This window comes from Orbicella franksi, chromosome 3 (genome assembly GCF_964199315.1).
Source record: "Orbicella franksi chromosome 3, jaOrbFran1.1, whole genome shotgun sequence".
Taxonomy (NCBI): Eukaryota; Metazoa; Cnidaria; class Anthozoa; order Scleractinia; family Merulinidae; genus Orbicella; species Orbicella franksi.
In genome coordinates, this window is record NC_138147.1 from 8,872,804 (window position 1) to 8,892,500 (window position 19,697).

Below are 19,697 nucleotides of genomic sequence, written 5' to 3' on the forward strand. Positions count from 1 at the left end.
CATTTGTAGTGTAATATTTACGCCGGGAAGAAACGCTGTTTTAAATACAATACAACAAGGTTTATTAGGTTCGCCGAGAGGATTTTTGTACCTAATTTACAAAGTATGTTTATTTAAATAAAAAAACACCAAAAATTTTGCCATCCAAAATTACAATTGGTCTGTTACGGTAGTTAAGAGTTGCTCAGAGTGAAATTCTCCCAAATAGTTAAGGATACCATATACCTTTAGAGCAACTTCAGAGGTGTCTCGCGTCCAAGCGATGTAGTGCGACCGGTTTAAGCTGTAGATACCTAAACCCTTATATCAAATTAAAGCTCATAGAACCACAAATTTTTATAGAAAATGAATTGTCGAATTTTTCAGGACCTCTAAATGTGAGTATCAGAGTCATGTTTTGGGTCCCTATTGAAAGCTACAAGTTAAAGAAAATTTGTTCGTTTCCCCTCAAATTTGAACAGTAGCTAGCTTGACATACAATCAATAAAAATCTGTCTGTAAATTTTTTATTTCCAAATAGTTTTTCTCCGCGAGTGATTTTTCTACGATCACTTCATATTTTTTAAATCCCATTTCGAACATGTTTTGTAACTTTTCACTGAAATTGAATATGGCAAATCGCAGACACATGGAATGACAGAGGAGGCGCGATGGTGTGAAGCGAGAATACAGTTCATATCTGAATCTGGTGGCCGCAGATGAATCGGATTCAAGCAGATCAACCTATCTCATATCTCAAAACAGTCTCTTTTTTGTCTCATTTTCACGCTCGTTCCAGATCTTTTTTGAACCACCGCGTTTTAACAACGAGCCTACACTCGCAACTACGAAGTCGCGCCAAAACACAGACTGTTTTTCAGTCCAATGCCTTATTCTCTAAAAGATGAGAAGAAAAATTGCGTTTTCATATCGTTGAGAAATGGGAGACAAATTTCAAACCTTATTTCTTTCATGAGCTGGTGATTAGGTAGGGATCGTTTTCTTATATTTAAATCAAGAGCAAGGTATCATTTACAAGAATTTAGAGAAGCGAGAAATGATGCCGGTGAAAAGCTGTCAGTTCACTTAAAATACTGAATTTGGTGGTAGACCCTTAAGCACAATCCACATATCTACCGTATTCAAAGAAAACAGTAATGTTTTCATAAAATGCAAATAAAAGATCACCAACAATTTGACCGCTGTGATATTATTACTACCCAAACTTATTCCCAGGAGCAGCAATCCTTTAGGTCAGCAACAAGAAATTGGAAAGATACGGTGTGTTTCTTCTCTTTCTCGAGGGCAAGTGCGAATTTTGTGTATGGGAACAGATCTATTTGTTGAATGTTTATAATAGTCCGTGCACTTAGCTACCACTAGCTAGTTTTAAACTTAAACTGACACTTTAGGTTAGGCCGTACATTCCATGGCTATATATCTGATGTTTTTCACCAGTTAATAATGATAGTGGAATCTTGAATTTGAGGAAAACAAAGCCGCTGCAATCTGTTCAGCGCGCAAAGTGTTTCCACAGACTGTTTTCTGACGATGAGCTCCACCCATTCCGTTCTTAACTACAAGTGAATTATATCAACGATGGAGCCATAAACAGATCACTTGAGTCAACAACTTTGAAAAACTTCAAACCTCTTTTATTTGTTTAATCCCATAAAGAAGAATATTATTTCCTCTGACAACCTCGTTCTTAGGGAATGTGGTTTATTTTGTGCTGTATTTACACAACCCCAGTTACATATTTGTTTCTTTTTTCGATACCATGACGAGTTTATTCAATTAACATCTGGTCTTCAAATTATCTAATCTTAGATACCCTTCATAAGCGGCTAAGAGCGACTGAACACCTTTTTTTTAGCAAGCAATCGTATTCGATTTGATGATTTCTTAGTGTTTTGTTCATATCAAAACTGTCACAAAAAGAACGTGATTATTGTTAGTGAGACATAAGTGGTGTTTGAAATTCTTTTGGTCAGTTTACTCGTAGAAAACTAGATACCGCCCCTCTGCTTCTTAGATAGAAATTTACATGCTACCCCTCCCCCTCCCCCCCCCCCTCCCCTCACTCCCTACACCATACATACAGTTCATCGGTAGCCATTTCTACAAGCACATGTTCTACTCTCTTTTATTTTTCAGCATGCACTGCAACCCGGTGACGTAAAATAAGTGTCACGTAATCTGCCACGCTAGCCATTACTTGTAGGGCTTAGAATCATAACGCGTTAACTAAATGCTGTAGTGTACCAGGTTATCTAGAGGTTTACCCTAACCCTAACTTCACCCTTCATGCTAACCCTAAAGTCTCTGATCATTTTTTAAGTTTAATTTCTCAATCTGAGCCTAATTTTAGCTGATTTAGTTGCAATTTCAACCACTTTAGATCTAACTTATGACGAAAGGCATTGTTACTAAGAGTGAAATCGACGTACGTCAAAATGACATCGACCGTTTACGAAAGAAAAATAGCCTTCGCAGCGCCACGTTGTTGCCTTTAGTCTTTGTATCGTTACGTTTGTCGCTAGGGTACTATGATTTGTAACACTTACTGTGGTGAGATCCTTCTAAAAGTAACCATTGTATATTTTCATTTAGTGGTTTAAATAGGATACCCTAAGGCCTCGAGGCTAGCACCATTGCCTTGGTCGAGGACACACGTTACCCGCTTTTTCCACCTACTGATTTGAAAGAGGTTTTCGTGTCATTCTAGGATGTCTTAGTTTACTTAAAAGAATAATTCAAAGTTCAACCTCTGTATGTATTCGAAAGTAGGATAAATGGCACGGTGGGTTGGCTGGCAAACGCGCCCTAATATCAGCGTTGTGTTCGTCCAGTTGTGTGATGGAGGCAAACTATACATGGTAATATACATGGCAAAATATACATTTTTACTCCTCACGTTAGTAAAACTTATCGATGTATATATATTCATTACGCTTGGGGAAATTTTTGTTTCGCTTCGGCAATGGTCAGGGCAGGAGAAAAAATAAAATACTGTAGTGTGGGTCACTTGGTCTGTCACATTCCTTTGGCTTCGTCTATTGAAACTCTGGACGAAAGAGTACTTATCAACCAGTGCCGTGAGAGTTTGAAAAGTAATTATTAATTCTTTAGTTGAACTGGGGGAAAGAGCACTTAACCTGTCACGAACAGTTTCTCCCAAGGTAGCTAATATCATCCACAGCCTCCACGAAGGGATTAAAGCAACTGTCTGACTCGCGGTAGGAGGAGAAACAAATGATAACTTCGAAGTCTCATCTGATCTGCGCAAAGGATACATCCTAGCTTCATCACTGTTTCTCCTGTTTTCGCCTTTGTTGTGCGCCATGCTACCAAGAGCCTACCACCTGATGATGGCATCGGCATCAGACACCGAGCAAATAGCGACCTCTTCAACCCCAGGCGCCTACGCACTGGCCAAATCTACAACAATCAGCAAGCTCCTGTACGCAATGATGCTGGCTTTGGGAGAAACAAAACAGCCGCGAGTCCGTCCAGATTCTCATAAACCGTCTCAACAGCACTTGTAAGCAGTGGGGCTTGACCATCAGTAAAGAAAAGACGGAAGTGCTCCACCAGCAATCCGGTGTTCCCACAGCCACCCTGCCGCCTTTTTTCAAGACCCTGAGTGTTGGTCCGGCCGAAGTCGAACTTACGACCTCCCGCATGGCAGCCCGATGCTCAACCAACTGAGCCACTGTGTAAATAGTTCACCCTGAAATCAAAATGGATAGGGCTCGTTTCTGAGGAAACGAGACAAAAAACGAGAGCGCGAAATACATAATTAATTAGTACTGTATGCATAATGAATGAAGTATGGGCACCGGTACGCGAATTTTTCCAGAGGACACGCCGAGACGATGAAACACCTGCCCACTTGCGTACACATTTGTGTCTCCATTTGGCCAGGCCTTGACAACTCAGAGAAAATTACTTACCAGTAATTCCTACTATAGGTATCTTTGCTACTTTGCTACCAACTATTCACTTCTTTAACAACCAATATTGAGTTCCTCTAAGTCGAATTTCGTGTTCGTTCACGGTTTAGCAAATTCTTCGCCACGTTGTTTTCCGCTAAATCAAATTTGATGTTCCTTCAAGGGCACTGTAACGGGGCTTATGCGATTTCTGGTCAAAATGCAATCATTTTCACCTTTAATCACTTGGTTTCATTCAAATCGTTTCTGATGAACTTTTTTCACGAATTCAATCGAATCTAGATCAAAAATATTCGCCCAGAAAAGTTATTATCAATTTTATGTGAGTTTTACTACACGAAAACTTGAAAACGTTGGCCCAGCGTTTTGAAGTTTGCACACAACGCTATCCTGGTCATCAGTTGTCGAAAAAAGGTATAAAAAGACGTCTGTGCTTTGAAATAGGTATTTAAAGAAATTTTCGTAAGTATTTTGCGGCTGCTTTCAACCGCTGAATGTGCCATTTTCTTTTTCAGTGTGTTACTAAAAACAGAGTGACAGTGTATTTTTTCAGCCGTTTAGCGAATTCTTCGCCACGTTGTTTTCCTCTAAATCGAATTCAGTGCTCCTTTAGCTGCTTAGCGAATTGCTCGCCATGTTGTCAAATAGGCTCCAATTCCTTCCCCACATTTGCGACGTCAAAAGCTCTTTACACACCGAACAAGCACAATTTGCCGCTTTCGTAGCCTTCGCCTCCACGCGAAAACTACTTTAATTCATTTGCCCCGTCTTGCCCGGTCTAATTCCGAGTTACGCATGCGCATTATACCACTATTGCAAATTTGACGACAGCCATATATAGTCATTGCCATCTGTAGAAACTAAACTTGGGATCCTACAGCCGAAGTAATTACTATGCACTCTTACACACTGATAGTTTTTTTTTTACGGATTGAATAAATAAATAAATAACTCTAGCTGGTACTACATGCAAAGAAGGCCTGACCAATATACCTACAAAGTTTCTATTGGTCAGCTAGACATTAAGGCGTTCCTGCCACGCTTCGCGCCATGACGTAATAACGATTAAATTTCGGTGAAACCAGAGTAACTTTAAGAAATTGGTCATTCCTTAACTTTTTGAATCTGCAACACATCTGTTCAAACATGAAGCTTGCTCTTATTTTGTTTCTCCTCGTTGGAATTGTGTACGCAGTTGAAGAAAAGGGTAAAGGTAGGTTGCACAAAATTTTGTCTACAGTGACACATGGGGTTATCACTAAAAACGAAAACGTTTTATAGAACAAGGCTCAGTCTGAATCGATCAATAAGATTAAAAAAAAATAAATAAAACTTAGCGATTACAATATATTTTTCCATGTAGGTAGGAAAGTTTAGCTCTTCTTTCAGGTAATTCAGTGAAAGATTAGGCTTTTACAATTTAGACAATAACGAGAAAACTATAATTTTCTTGTGAAGGTGAATTAATCGACATGACACGAGCGTGGGACAAAGAAAAATTCTGAGTCCCCAACAGGAATCGAACCCATGACCTCCCGAACACCGGGCGGGCGCTCTATCCACTGAGCTACGAGAACTCATGGAGAGCAAGGTCATTTAACTGAGTTCTTATATGATAGGTGTCCTGCATACTGCTAGGATCAACGCTATCGAATTCATCGTGAGTAGTGATAAGTTAATAAAGATGGTGAATTTTAAGCTCGGTAATGAAATGTGAAGGTGAATTAATCAACATGACACGAGCGTGGGACAATGAAAAATTCTGAGTCCCCGACAGGAATCAAACCCATGACCTCCCGAACACCGGCCGGGCGCTCTATCCACTGAGCTACGAGAACTCACGGAGAGCAAGGTCATTTAACTGAGTTCTTTTATGTTCAGGTGACTCGAGCAAGGGGAAAAATGTCTCCGCGGACCAGCAGGCTCCAAGTCATAAAGCCGGTAATATAACCTTTGTTGCCCTACAATTGACTGTTGTTTACTATTCTATAACATGCTGTAACAGTTCATGAGATACATATGCATCGTTGTTCCACAAAATTGAGTTGTATAAACTATCCAGATGCGTAATCAAGAGTGAAGAGCCGGGAACGACTGGGATTCACAAAACAGATGGTCAAGGGAGGTTACAGAACAAAAAAATATGGATGTTGAAATTGTGATGGAAGGAAGTAACCAGGGTCATTTATGATTCAGGTGTGGAAATTGAAACACCTACTGACCGTACAAATGATTACCCGTTGATGACTATCATAAGCGGCGTCTAACAAGAAAGCGGGTTATTTTAGAGTAAATCTTTAAGGTTTTCTTTTCTAATGGCTTAACTTTAATTTGGATTGAAAACTGTCATCTAGTAAGCGGTGCACTGCCTGGTTATATTTTGTTTATCTGACTATACTCGGTTTGAAATTCGCCTTAATTATTTGATTTCCGTAACTTACGATCAGTTTGTTTCCATTTTCTCTGTCGAGTTTCTTATCTTTCTTAATTGTTTTGTTTTTTGTTTCCTTTTTTTTTTTCAGAATGCGAAACTCAAAGCCAAAGGGACCATTACTGTTTAAATGGTGGAACTTGTTTCCGTCTTCCTGACCTGGCCACTGGTCCCCTTTGCCAATGCACAAGGAAATACGTCGGTACTCGTTGTGAATATGTTGCACTCCCCGACATGTAACAAGCTCGTAATCGTCAATTGAAAAAAAGATGTTAATAAAGTGTACTCTAAGTGATAAAGAGAAAACTGTGTAACGACCTATCAGCTTGAAATCTCTATCAAATCGTAAAATGCGCGCAAGCGTCATAAATGGGCTATTACTCGGGCTTCCGTAGGAAAGCCCGAGTCATAAAATGCTAGCGTTTTGGTCGCCAAAGAGGGGGTCATGGTCTAGGCGTTGCATGCGTAGACCATGGAAACTGGGGACGAGAAACGCGACATTGCTCGCTCTTCGTGACAGAATGCGGTGTTTTGCGAAGAAAGTTTTGGCAAGAATCGCGCCTTATACGTTCATCTCACATACAAAGATGTCGATCGTTTTCAGAAAGGGTCGGTCCACGAATAATATTGTTTGAAAGCCAGCCAGGTAAGCAAAGTTCACGCTCGAAACGTTCTCGTGAGATAACAACTGAGCCGATTGCGGTCTGAGTTCAATCTACGAAAACAATGGCAAAAAATAGGCAGTCAATGACGGTATGTGGCAACTGCTGTTATTATTTAGAACATTGCAGCAGCAAAAGAAATCATATTCCAATAAAACGAGCTAAATACGAAAACGTTTTTGGACTCGTAGCTCATTAAAAACATGCGACTTGTTTCTGGCACCGCGCAAAATATGTCGATCTCCAAAGTTGTAAAGATAAGACTTTCGGTAACTTGAATTAAATATCTTACCTCCAAGTTAGTTGGCTTTCTAGTGGGGTGCAGGAAAAAAATAACTTGTGAATTTGGAGGCATATTGTGCGGGGAATTGTGCGGGATTATTGACGAACCAATGTTCTTGCCGAGTCCTAAGGAAAATCTGCATTGACGATAGTTTAGCCAGTTATTTCACTAGTAGTTCAAATATATTTAGCAGTCTTAGCAATCGCCAATTCTTTTAGAAAACTGTGTCTGACTGCAAAAGAAAATCATGCTGCGTGACATGAACTAGACGAGCATGAATTCAAACCAAAATAAATAGCAAAACAGAATGCTGCATCTTCCCTCATAAATGAGAGTCCTTTTTAAAAATACGCCTGTCTTGATTCAATAAAAATATGTAGCTTGAATATTTCTTCATAAACTGCCTTAAGGGTCGCAAATTCTTGGAAGTTATCCGCAAAATACACAACTTGAAAGTTTATGCAAATTATGTACAATGCAATTTGAGCCTAGTCACAGGACTGTTGTTTTCGCGAAGGAGTTTATCGTGATTCGTTTTGGCTCTCTCGAAAGGGATTATTCGCTCTCCAAAGGAGATATGACTCTTGAAAAGGGTTTAAGATCTCAACACGGCAAAGATGTTATGCTATACAATTTACTCGGATCGCCACGATCAGTAAACAAACTTCGCACAATTTCTACTAGCATGTACAAAATAATCGCCATAAGTTGTAAGAAGACCTCCAAAATTCTTTCCAAACAACTTCTCCATCAATGCGTAGATAGCTGTGCTTCATTCTTGAACCAAAATGGTTTAAACTCACAACTTGCGATAGGATGAGGAGGATACTCAACGAACCAACTTGAATGGTAAATATCTAAGCGGAACTCTTGTGATATAATATCCTGATACTTTAATTTGCTTTCACTGTGTCCAATACGCGTTTTCGTAAAGTACGATTTGATACTGTGGTACGAAGCCCAAGTAAACGCTCTAAGAGCGTCTAGTTGAGATGAAAGCCGTTAATCACTTGTTCTTGTCTCTGACGGACTTGTGACTGCTGACCTTAGCTGAAATCGTTCATTGTAAAGAGGCTCTAGTCGTGGCTCGGATTAACGGCTGTTGCGCACCTTACTGGTGTGTAAAGTCAATAGGTCCCGCATGCCATCATGTCTTCGTGAATCTAATTACGTGCACCTCTGGACATAAGTGCGACAGTTACCTGTTTACTATACACCAAGAAATGCCCACGAGAATTCATGATTTCGGGAGCAAGTATTTCAGCAGGGGGAGCACTATGTGGCATCCCAAAAAACGGCTTTTATAAATCAGAGACACTGCATCCAGGGGTGCAAATTGTGGGACACACGGTTCAACATTTGTTGATCAACAAATGTGGCAGCTCTTGTACAACAAATGTTGAACAGTGTGCCATGCGATGGTCAAGGTTGAATGCTGAAATAGGCCGTTCAACATTATGAACGTTGTTATACGCAGTTGAATGAAAATAGAACGAAGCTCTGTTCCGTTCAACAAGTTACTGGAACATAGTTCAACATTTTTTTAAGCAATAAATGTTGCTCAATGTTGAACCTTGTGTCACCAGCTTAGGTCCCATTTTACCTTAGTTTCAGTAGCCACACACTCTCCGTGAGTGTTTTCATATTTTGTTTTGGTCATGTCTCTCTCTTACCATTAGCTACCATTGATAGGAAACTTGTTTGTCCACGGTTATCAGTACATGGGAACCGGCGCGCATTTGAAAAAACGACTGAAGCGTGGAGGTTCAGGCATCAATCGATTGGACAAGATCGCCAAGCAACATGACATCGACTACCGTCAGGCCAAGAATTTGCAAGACAAGTGGAAAGCGGATCAGAAAATGATCAAGGCCATCGACAGGTTACCCGGGAGTAAAACCATGACCGAAAGCCTAGGATTGTTAAGAAGATTATGCAAGCCAAAAAAAGACTCAAGTTGTAAACTTTTGCAGAACGCATTTGAAAAATACGTATATAAAGAGTCGTCCCCGTCATGCATCTTCATTCTTCACAATATCACAGCGGAAAGCAGCGCTCAGTAACGTAAGCTTTCCAAGCATGTCGATGTTAAGCAACAAAGATGTCAACGGTTATCCACTGCAAGGCTACGATCCCGTCCCCAAACGTCCTAAAGCTAAACCTAAAGAAACCTTGAGCGATCTGGTCAAGTTGTTGCAAGAAGCCAACGAAAGAGAAGAAGCCGCTAATCAATGCGCGGAACTTTGACATCGAGCTTACCTGGAGGTCAAGCAAGAGTATTTAGCTTTTAAGTACGAGGATCTGTGATCATCTTGCAAAAGACACAAAGACGAGACCAAAGCGGGTGACACAATCTGCCTGTGTAAAGAGTGTTCCACTGTGGACGAAACCCGAAAGAGTTTGGAATTGAAACTAGAAAAAGGAAGTCAAGAACTCAGTTACTGGCGAACCAGAGTGTTACGAAACCTTATTGAGTGAACATTTCCAACATGACAGAAAAAAGTGACGATGGTCCCCACAAGAGAGTTTGAACCTTTTCTTTATTACAGAGACGTTTATAATGATACCCTTTATTGGATAAAGAAAGCAATAAAATTAAAGTAAAACATAAGTAGTTTCCGTCTCTTCCATACTAACGAATACGATTGTTTGGTGATGGTTCAATGCTCATGGGTTTCGTGATCAGAACCCTAATGATAGTCCATGATTCCAGTCAATTCGTATTTCCTTTCCCTGGCCACGACTCTCTGAGCCAACTCTTAGTACGTTTGAATCCGTTCTCTAAAATCTGTTTCTTTATAGGCAGTGACAATGGACCATACTTTTCGATAACTGTCACACTCGAGGACACGTTTCATGGCGTCGTAATCCACGCCATCATACTCATCCATGAACTGGAAATGATGTTCGCAGATTTTGATGAACATCACGAACCAGGGAGCTTCACTTCAATTAATTCGCAGCATCTTGCCTCAATTGATGTCATCAACGAACTCTGTTACTGAATCTTCCTTGCATAAGCCGCACTAGAAATCTAGTAAATATAAAAAAAGACGCAATAGCTCTTATTCTCGTATCAGAAGGAGTATCCCCCCCTTTAAAACTGTCCAACCTACTCTCTCACCAAAGCTCGACCTACGTGAAGACCTTCCCGGGGGCGACAGTGGAAGACATGTCCGATTATGTGATGCCCTCACTCCGCAGAAAGCTTACAGAGGTTATTCTCCATGTTGGTATGAATGATGTTAAGACCTCTGAACCTCGAGAAATTGCTGAAGGGATTGTTAACCTCGGATTGAAGATTCAAAACCACTCTCCAGACTGCAACATAACAATTTCGTCTTTAATTTTGAGAGCAGACGACAATCTCGACTGCAAAATCAATGAGGTCAACAGAATCGTAAACCGCTTTGCCAAGCAATATGCATGGAGAACGATCTCTCACTCTAACATCAAGAGAGAGCATCTCAACGCTAGTGGGCTGCATTTGAACGTGCAAGGTACAAAGCTATTAGTTAAAAATCTTGTTTGTCATTTAAACCTATGACAAGCAACTTGCTCGGATCTTGAAGGGTCTCCTTCAAGCCCCTCTTCTCACGTCCATTCTGTCCCTCCTAATATATTTTCCTTCAATACTCAAACATTGATTCCTAGCAAACGTGGCTTTAAAATGGCCTGCTTAAACATCACTAGTCTCCCGAGACATATCGACGAGCTTCGCGTCATTTTGCATAGTAAACGCCTCGATTTGCTAGCAGTCGATGAAACTCGATTACATGAAATTATCGCCGATAATGAGGTCAGTATTGATGGTTACGATATCGTTGGCCGCGACCGACCGCTAAACGGCAGAAATGGAGGTGGGGTTTGCTTTTATGTTCGTTCTAATATTAATTATAATGTTCGCAAGGACCTCGTATTTGACCAACTTGAAAGCCTTACTATCGAAATTAGCAAACCAAGAAGCAAGTCTTTTATTGTTGCTACATGGTATAGACCTCCCAATTCACCTTTTGAATTATTTTCTGATTTTGAATCCTTTGTTGGAAAGCTGGATGCTGAAGGGAAAGAGTATTACCTTATGGGCGATCTTAATTGTAATATGCTCTCATCATCTCTGAATAATGTAAATACCCAGGCGTTACTAAACATTACTGATATTTACAATCTAAAACAACTTATTAACAGTCCGGGATCGTTATCAGATTTGATAACCTCGACCAAAACAAACCATTAACCAATCGCTGCGCAAGTTTTCGTTCACGTGACATTATTTGGAAGCAACAGTGTATAATTCAATATGGCGGTCGACGGGGCGCTGCGATGAAAGGAGTTACTTTTTTCACAACATCACAATGCAATTTCAATTAATTGTAATTGTATGTTTGCTTCGCAATAGGTTACTGGATCATGGAATAGAAACAGAGATGTATGGAAGAAAACTGTCTTTGTCCAAAAGCTACAGCGAAAAGTTTCATTTTCAAATAGACACCGTATAATATTTGTTCCGAGTAAAAACACACGAAGGTAGACAACAGTTATTCTGTTCACAAAAGCGTTGTTTATTGATACTAATATGATAGCTTCTATTTCCACTCAGGCTTCATTTTCTTGGTAGTTGGCGAAGCTGGCTGTTCAACAGTCTGTATAAAATATAAACGAAACACTAACAGTAAATACATCTTGCGTTCACAAATTGACACTGAACAAGTTGCTTCTATATTCCAAGCGGAGAGCTGTAACTGAATTTCGTTCAATTTGCATGAGCGAAGCGTGGTTAGGACCGAAACATCTCCTACTATGATTCATTACTATGAAATGGAAATAACAGTATCGAAACAGTTCGCGACCCTCCCTCTGTCGACCTCTGTCCAGATATACTGAAGATAGAATAGCTTACCTCGATGGCCATATCCCATCCCACGCCTAATTCCATTTCTGCGATTGCTAATTCAATCCCCTCCGCCGTATTGTACATTTCGTTTCCATCTTTGATGCACTGGAGTTCTCTTTGTCGTTGTGGGCTCGCCTGATATGGTTCTGGCACAACAACAAAAATATAGCAGGTATATTTACTTTAATTCGTGATACACCTCCGTTCAGTGGAATGGGTACATGCAACACTTTATGTCGTGAGATGTGACAGTAAACTTGGAAGTCTTGGCATTTCCGGAAAAAAATTGTTTTAGTTGTAGATCAGTAGTCTATTGTGCATTCGGTGATATGGAAAAACGCTTTTAATGACCGATTCATATAAAAGAAACTATAATTCAAGTAATATGTTTTCGTACCATAGTTCACTCGCTAAATCCAACAATAAGCTTCATTTTATAACGACCGGTGTGCCAGAAAACTGACCTAGTTTGGCCGGCATTTCCGGAAAATATTTCAGGACCGCGAGTTGTTGAAATTGACTCTAAAATATAGGCAACTTACCCTTTAACGTGATTGTCGATTTTCCCGCAGTCCGAAAGGTGTTTTAGTTCCCTGTTTATGAAGTATTGCACCCGGCCAATCTGTCTTCCAGCAACTTCTCTCAAAGTGTAATTTTTCTTAGCGCTCTTGGATACCAGACTGTGGCACGTCTAGAAGTGTCTCGGGTATTTCTCTAATTTCCGGCAAAACACAACGAAGTGCGAACGAGTCTTTGTTTCCAATTTTCAGGAAGGACATGAAAAGGAGTTCCTTCTGGCCCCTTGATTTTGACCTCATGGTAACCGTTCAAAAGAAAATAAACAACTAATGTTAGATTCGCAAGTGGTTTCCCGACCACCTGGACTGCCGTACCATGAATCGAGCGACTCACTAAGAGCTATGATTTTTTCTGAAGGGGCTTAGATGATTTATGTAAGTTACTTTTACGTACCCCATGATTTTGCCACCAGTAATTCTTAAAGTTGAATGGTGCGTGTCTGTCAGGCCTAAAAGGAACGAAAATTTTATGCTGCAAAACTCGACAACAATAAACCTACCCTATGTAATGACCAAGCTATATCCACAAAATCGACATAATTTTGCTATTTTGATTCTATGGGTACCAGCATCCGCCATCTCAATACCTAGGAACATATCGATTACAGCTGTAAATATGGCCGCCGTTACGAACAACACATCGCAAATCAAAACGCCCCCGTGCACTTTTTTCACAGATCGTGCACAACACTAAAAACACGTTAAATCCCAAGAATATGGCGTGAAGATTAACCACATATTTTTTGTGATTTTCGCAAAAATCTCCAGGTAACTTAAATCTAATGACAAAATGAAAAACATACCTGGTTTGGATGCAAAATTGCAAGCGCTGTTTCACTTTACGAGTAGCATTTTACATCGTTTACGCTGGTCTTCAACCGCCATCTTCAAAACACGTAAGGCTCCTTCTTTTCTGGTAATTATCGAATAGAATTATGGGTAAATTACCCGAGTATAATCGAACAAATAACGAGCAAAGCGAAGTGAATACGAAAATTCCCGGTTTTTGAAATGGCTGCCATGTTGTGACGTCACATGGTTATCAAATCTGATAACGATCCCGGACTGATTAATGAACCGACAAGAGTAACGCCTGTGAGTAGCACTTTAATTGATGTTATTTTCACTAGTCACCCGGACAATGTATCTTGCTCTGGAGTATCTCATGTCGGAATCAGTGACCATAGTTTGATCTATGTTTTTCGTAAAATTTCATTGCCATCCGCCGTCAAGGGAAATAGTACTGTTTCGTATAGGCAATTTAAAAATTTCGATCGTTATAGGTTTCGGTCGGACATCTTGGCTCAACCGTGGGCTGATCTCATGGGAATGGATAACCCCAATGAAATGTGGTCGAAATGGAAAACTTTGTTCTTAGTAGTGTGTGATCTGCATGCTCCACTCCACACTAAATACGTTCGTGCTTCTAAAAGTCCATGGATTACTCCTGAGCTTAAGAATTTGATGTATCGGAGAGAACGTCTTAAAATTATGGCTTTGCGGACTGGCGATCCAAGTGATTGGAATAATTTTAAGAAGTTGCGTAATGAAGTGAACAATGAGATCAAGAATGTAAAAAAGTCCTATTATTATGAAACTTTTGAAGCTTACAATGGAAATTCGCGCAAGACATGGGAAACTATCAATGAGGTGACACGCCGCAAATCGGATAAAGCTGCAATTAACGAGCTTGAGCTCAATGGAACGAGAATAACGAATTCGACCGAAATCGCACAGGGTTTTAATAAATTTTTCGCAGAAATCGGTCCCGAACTGTCCAGGGATATAAAGGAAGTCGGCACCTCTTTCGATCAATATATTTACCAAACCAGCAACTGTTTTAGTTTCCAGCGTGTGACTCAATCGCACGTTTTGTCCCACCTGAATAAATTATGCAAGAGAAAGGCTACAGGTCTCGATTCTGTGTCAGCAAAACTTCTAAAAGAATGTCCGGATTTAATCTCCTGGTCACTCGCTCTGATATTCAACCAATCGATCGATACTGGTATTTTTCCTGATGAATGGAAAAATGTAAGAATCACGCCTCTTTTTAAGAAAGCAGGAAGTAGGAGTGATCCTTCTAATTATCGACCGATCTCGATTATCCTGGTTGTGGCCAAGGTTTTCGAGCGAATTATTTATGATCAGTTGTATCATTACCTAAATGAAAATAATCTTCTCAGTAGACACCAATCCGGTTTTCGCTCGCTTCATTCTACAGTTACTGCATTGATTGAAGCGACTGATAATTGGTCTTTAAACATCGATCGTGGCTTTATTACTACTGTTGTATTTTTAGATCTTAAGAGTGCCTGCCTGTAAAAATCAGACAAATTCTTAATTTCGCGGCAAGGGTCGAAAATTCGATTTCGCTCATATTCTTATGGTAGATAGGCTAGGGCATGACAAAAACTACTGGATAGTTTTTTTGGCAAAATATCCTTTTATTGCAAAGAAATATGCAAATTACCAAACTCCGTTAAAATCGTCATTTGACGCACCATTTTATTACACAAGTTTGAGAGCCTCGCATGCAAAACCACATCATTCTTCCGTCTTTAAAACACCCAAATATTTTTGTGCAATGTTTAAATGCGTACTGGGGTGATTTTAGGGAATGTTGCGTTGTCTTTTTGGGTGCAAAATAATTAAATTTCGAAGACATGTATTTCATTCACTTAAAAGTACTTCGTGGATATAATTAATTTTCACCATGTGCGAAACCTTCAAATGGATCAAGCTTCTGGTGGTTGAATCGCAGAAGGATGGTCTACAGATTCCTGTAAAAATTTCTTTGGGCAAATGATTGTGAGCGACGCGAGAACTTTTCAAAGTACGTCAAAAATGCAAATATTTGACCATCCGTCGTCAAATTTCAATTTACGGGTTAGACGTATATTTTAGCATGTACCTATGATAAGTTGAAATAGACACAGAGCTGATAATTTCGAAATGTTCTAACCTTATTTGTTGTAAAAGGCAGGTCCAAAGCCGATTTGACGTGTTTCTAGTCGATCTCTCACCATTCGTCGCACATAAAGCTGAAGTTTGCTTTTGTTTACACAAGGTTAACGTCCGATGTACATCGCCTACTGTCAACCTATTATTGTTCGAATACTATGAATCTGTGACCATCTTTCTGCGCTTATGAACATCACTGCATCTAAGTATAAAACGGCTGAGTCATTTGTAGATAGTTGCTTGTTTTACGCTTCGCCAAAATATTGCGTTTGATCGATTGCTGACCATTGCTGATAAGCGTGTCGGCGCAGCACAATCTTACAGCCGTTATTTGTGCGTCACGCAATGCTGTCACGGCATATGCTGCACATTTTGATCTATTTTGTATAGAGTACTCTCAGGATAAGTGAAACAATTTAATCATTGTTCATCTGTTTGTTCATATATATAATAATATGTGTATATTTATATAATCGTGTTCTATAGTGTACGTGGCGTCGGTCCAAATCGCGTTTGTTGTACGTTCTGACGTTTCAGACAACAGCTGATAAAGCTATTGCCTGTACTCACTAGAATTTTAAGAAAATCGCCATAAACAAATTATAGATCAATGAAGCAAGAACTAGCTGAAATAAAAATAGGAAATCACAACGTCTCTAATTCGTGAGAAAAACAGACTAAATTTAATTAGTAATTACGTGAGTAAATAGCCCTGGCCATGCCATGTTATTTGGCGTATTTTGTTTGCTTAGTGGCGAGGCATTGGTATGCAACAGAAAATAGTGGACTGTTGTCAATACAGTCCAAAATTATCGTTAGTAAAATATTGTAAGTAAGACACCTATTGGCCGGTTACCTCCGCGGCCACCATTTGGTCATTCCGAAAAGGGTTTCATTATTGTCTTTACCCCTGTTAAGCGGCCACCCAAAATTTAAGAACTTTGTTTTGGAAAGGGCGATGGCAGATAAGAGTCTGAAACTGAAGGTGCATGACCAGTGATAATTCAAACACACGTCTATCATGATTGTCTTGAATTGACTCCGTGTTCACCAAGAAATTTATAGCCCGACAGTGAAAAATTAAATATTCAAGGTACGCCAACCTCTATTTAAGCGGCTAGCTCCATTAAGCGGTCACCATCCATTTCCCCGAGGGTAGCCCATTGTATTACATGTAAACCAAAAATAATTGCATTGCGCGAAAACACCTACGTATGAGTTTAGCGTTACAGTATTACGCAGGGCATATAGGTAGCGGTGGTCCAGTAAAAGATAACAACAGGGGCAATGGTAAACTATTCATTCTTTTCATTTCTTAATTCAATCTCTTCCTGCTCAACACGATTGTGTGCTCCCAGTGATTCTAAGCCTTACGGAGCCTTACGTATTAGGATAGAAATTGTCCTACCCCTACCCCCTAAAATGGGATGGCAGCATTGCGTGACGAACAAGGAACCGCTGCAGGCAAGGATTCAAGCCATCAAACCATGATCTTCAAACGTAATATTTTGGTGTAGTGCAAAGCAAGCAACTATCTACAAATGACTTAGCCGTTTTTGACTTAGATGCAGTGGTGATCATATGTGTCGAAAGAGGGTCACAGATTCATGGTATTCGACCGTTAAATAAGTTGACAGTTGGCGATGTACATCGGACGTTATGTAAACAAAAGCAAACTTCTACTTTATGTGCGACGAATGGCGAGAGAAACACGTCAAATCGGCCTTGGACCTGCCTTTTACAGCAAATGAGGTTAGAACATTTCGAAATTATCAGCTCTGTGTCTATTTCAACTTAACATAGGTCAAGTCATGTGGCGCATGCTAAAATATACGTCTAACCCGTAAATTGAAATTTGACGACGGATGGTCAAATATTTGCATTTTTGACGTACTTTGAAAAGTTCTCGCGTCGCTCACAATCATTTGCCCAAAGAAATTTTTACAGGAATCTGTAGACCATCCTTCTGCGATTCAACCACCAGAAGCTTGATCCATTTGAAGGTTTCGCACATGGTGAAAATTAATTATATCCACGAAGTACTTTTAAGTGAATGAAATACATGTCTTCGAAATTTAATTATTTTGCACCCAAAAAGACAACGCAACATTCCCTAAAATCACCCCAGTACACATTTAAACATTGCACAAAAATATTTGGGTGTTTTAAAGACGGAAGAATGATGTGGTTTTGCATGCGAGGCTCTCAAACTTGTGTAATAAAATGGTGCGTCAAATGACGATTTTAACGGAGTTTGGTAATTTGCATATTTCTTTGCAATAAAAGGAAATTTTGCCAAAAAAACTATCCAGTAGTTTTTGTCACGCCCTAGCCTATCTACCATGAAAATATGAGCGAAATCGAATGTTCGACCCTTCCCGAGTTATTTTCCATTTTTATGGACAGGGACTCTTAAGAAGGCTTTTGATACTGTGGATCACTCTATTCTTCTCTCAAAATTACAAGCTTATGGTATTCAGGGTTCCACAAACCAATGGTTCTGCTCTTATTTAAAAAACCGAACCCAAACGTGTCTTGTAAACGGGAATAAATCGTCCAAAATGTTCCTTCGCTGTGGTGTTCCACAGGGAACGATTCTTGGGCCCCTTTTATTTCTATTGTATATAAATGATTTGCCTAATTGCCTCCAGCATTCCCAACCAAGGATGTACGCCGATGACACTAGTATTACTTTTGCTGGTAGTGACGTTGATGAAATAAATAGTTGTATTAATCTTGATTTGGAGAGAATTCGTGTGTGGCTTGCAGCCAACAAACTAACTTTAAATATGACAAAGACAGAATTCCTTCTGATTGGTTCCAAGCAAAGGCTTTCAAATTTTACAGTGAATCCTACTGCTAATATCAACCAGTTTCCGATAAAACGAGTCTCGACTGTTAAATCCTTAGGTGTACACATTGATGGCTTGGGAGTGTCATATCAATGAGCTTTCCAAAAAGATTGCTTCTGGCATTAGCGCCATTAAACGTATTAGGTATTCGGTCCCATATAAGACTTTACTTTCCGTTTACAATTCATTAGTCCAACTTCATCTCGATTACTGCAGTTCGGTGTGGGGATCCTGTTCTAAAACTCTTTCTCAAAAGTTACAAAAATTACAAAATCGGGCAGCACGCGTCATAACTTTTTCAAATTACGATCGTAATACTGATGAATTGTTGAGGATGGTCAACTGGGTTAAACTGGACCGTCAACGCCTTGTTAATAAATCAATAATGATGTACAAGATTGTAAATAATATGGTTCCGGAATATCTTTGTTCACGCTTTGTCTTCCGTTCCGATACTTTGACTTATAAGCTAAGAGATAGTGATGGTACGCTTGCTATCCCACAGCCCCACACTAATTACTGTAAAAGAAGTCTTTCTTACAGCCGAGTTGTACTATGGAATAGTCTGCCCTTGAATATTAGACAATCGCTCTCCCTTAATCAATTTAAATCTAAGTTGAAGAACTATGATTTTGACAGCGGTCTTATATAAATTTTATTTTGTTTTTATACACGGCTTCCTTGTAAAGCAGGTTTTTATCATTTCTCTCATTCTAGTAGTTATTTACAATATTAAATTAGTTAGGTAGTTAGATTTATTTAAATTAAATATTGTATAGTCCTGAAGGAAATACCGTGTCTAAATAAAGATTTTACCTTTACCTTTACCTTTTTCCATGACCTCAGTGCTCAGAGAGGAGGAGGGGGATGGGGCATCGTCTTTTTTCTAGAGCCAAGAGTACATAAGGCGTCGTGTAGTGGGCCAAATTCAAACTTCCCAGCATGGACTCTAAAAGAGATTAACCCTTTCACGTCAGGTCATTCGTCACGAGAAAGAGACTGGTGATGTGAGTATTATTGTTTTGTCATGAATATTTAACAACCGTCCTAGGGAACTAAAACACTCTTATTGCCTTTGCAGATACTCAGTCACTGGGATAA

The 19,697-nt window shown here is 39.7% G+C and overlaps 2 protein-coding genes across 2 annotated transcripts in view; both read left to right on the forward strand.

The window, feature by feature from the left end:
• LOC145481093 (activating signal cointegrator 1 complex subunit 3-like) overlaps positions 1-19,697 on the forward strand; it is a 249,180-nt gene that overhangs the window by 173,565 nt on the left and 55,918 nt on the right. The window lies entirely within an intron of this gene.
• On the forward strand, positions 5,067-7,406 carry LOC145483000 (pro-neuregulin-1, membrane-bound isoform-like). Its single transcript, XM_081461624.1, has 3 exons — positions 5,067-5,148; positions 5,817-5,876; positions 6,458-7,406. The coding sequence occupies exons 1-3, from the start codon at positions 5,082-5,084 to the stop codon at positions 6,604-6,606; spliced, it is 276 nt and encodes a 91-aa protein (XP_081317750.1). The 5' UTR covers positions 5,067-5,081; the 3' UTR covers positions 6,607-7,406.

Bases quoted from the DNA above. Each gene is read 5' to 3' on its own strand.
- LOC145483000 (XM_081461624.1), top strand. From the start codon at position 5,082: ATGAAGCTTGCTCTTATTTTGTTTCTCCTCGTTGGAATTGTGTACGCA. The intron at 5,149-5,816 runs GTAGGTTGCACA...TTTTATGTTCAG, and splicing joins AGTTGAAGAAAAGGGTAAAG to GTGACTCGAGCAAGGGGAAA. The intron at 5,877-6,457 runs GTAATATAACCT...TTTTTTTTTCAG, and splicing joins GGCTCCAAGTCATAAAGCCG to AATGCGAAACTCAAAGCCAA.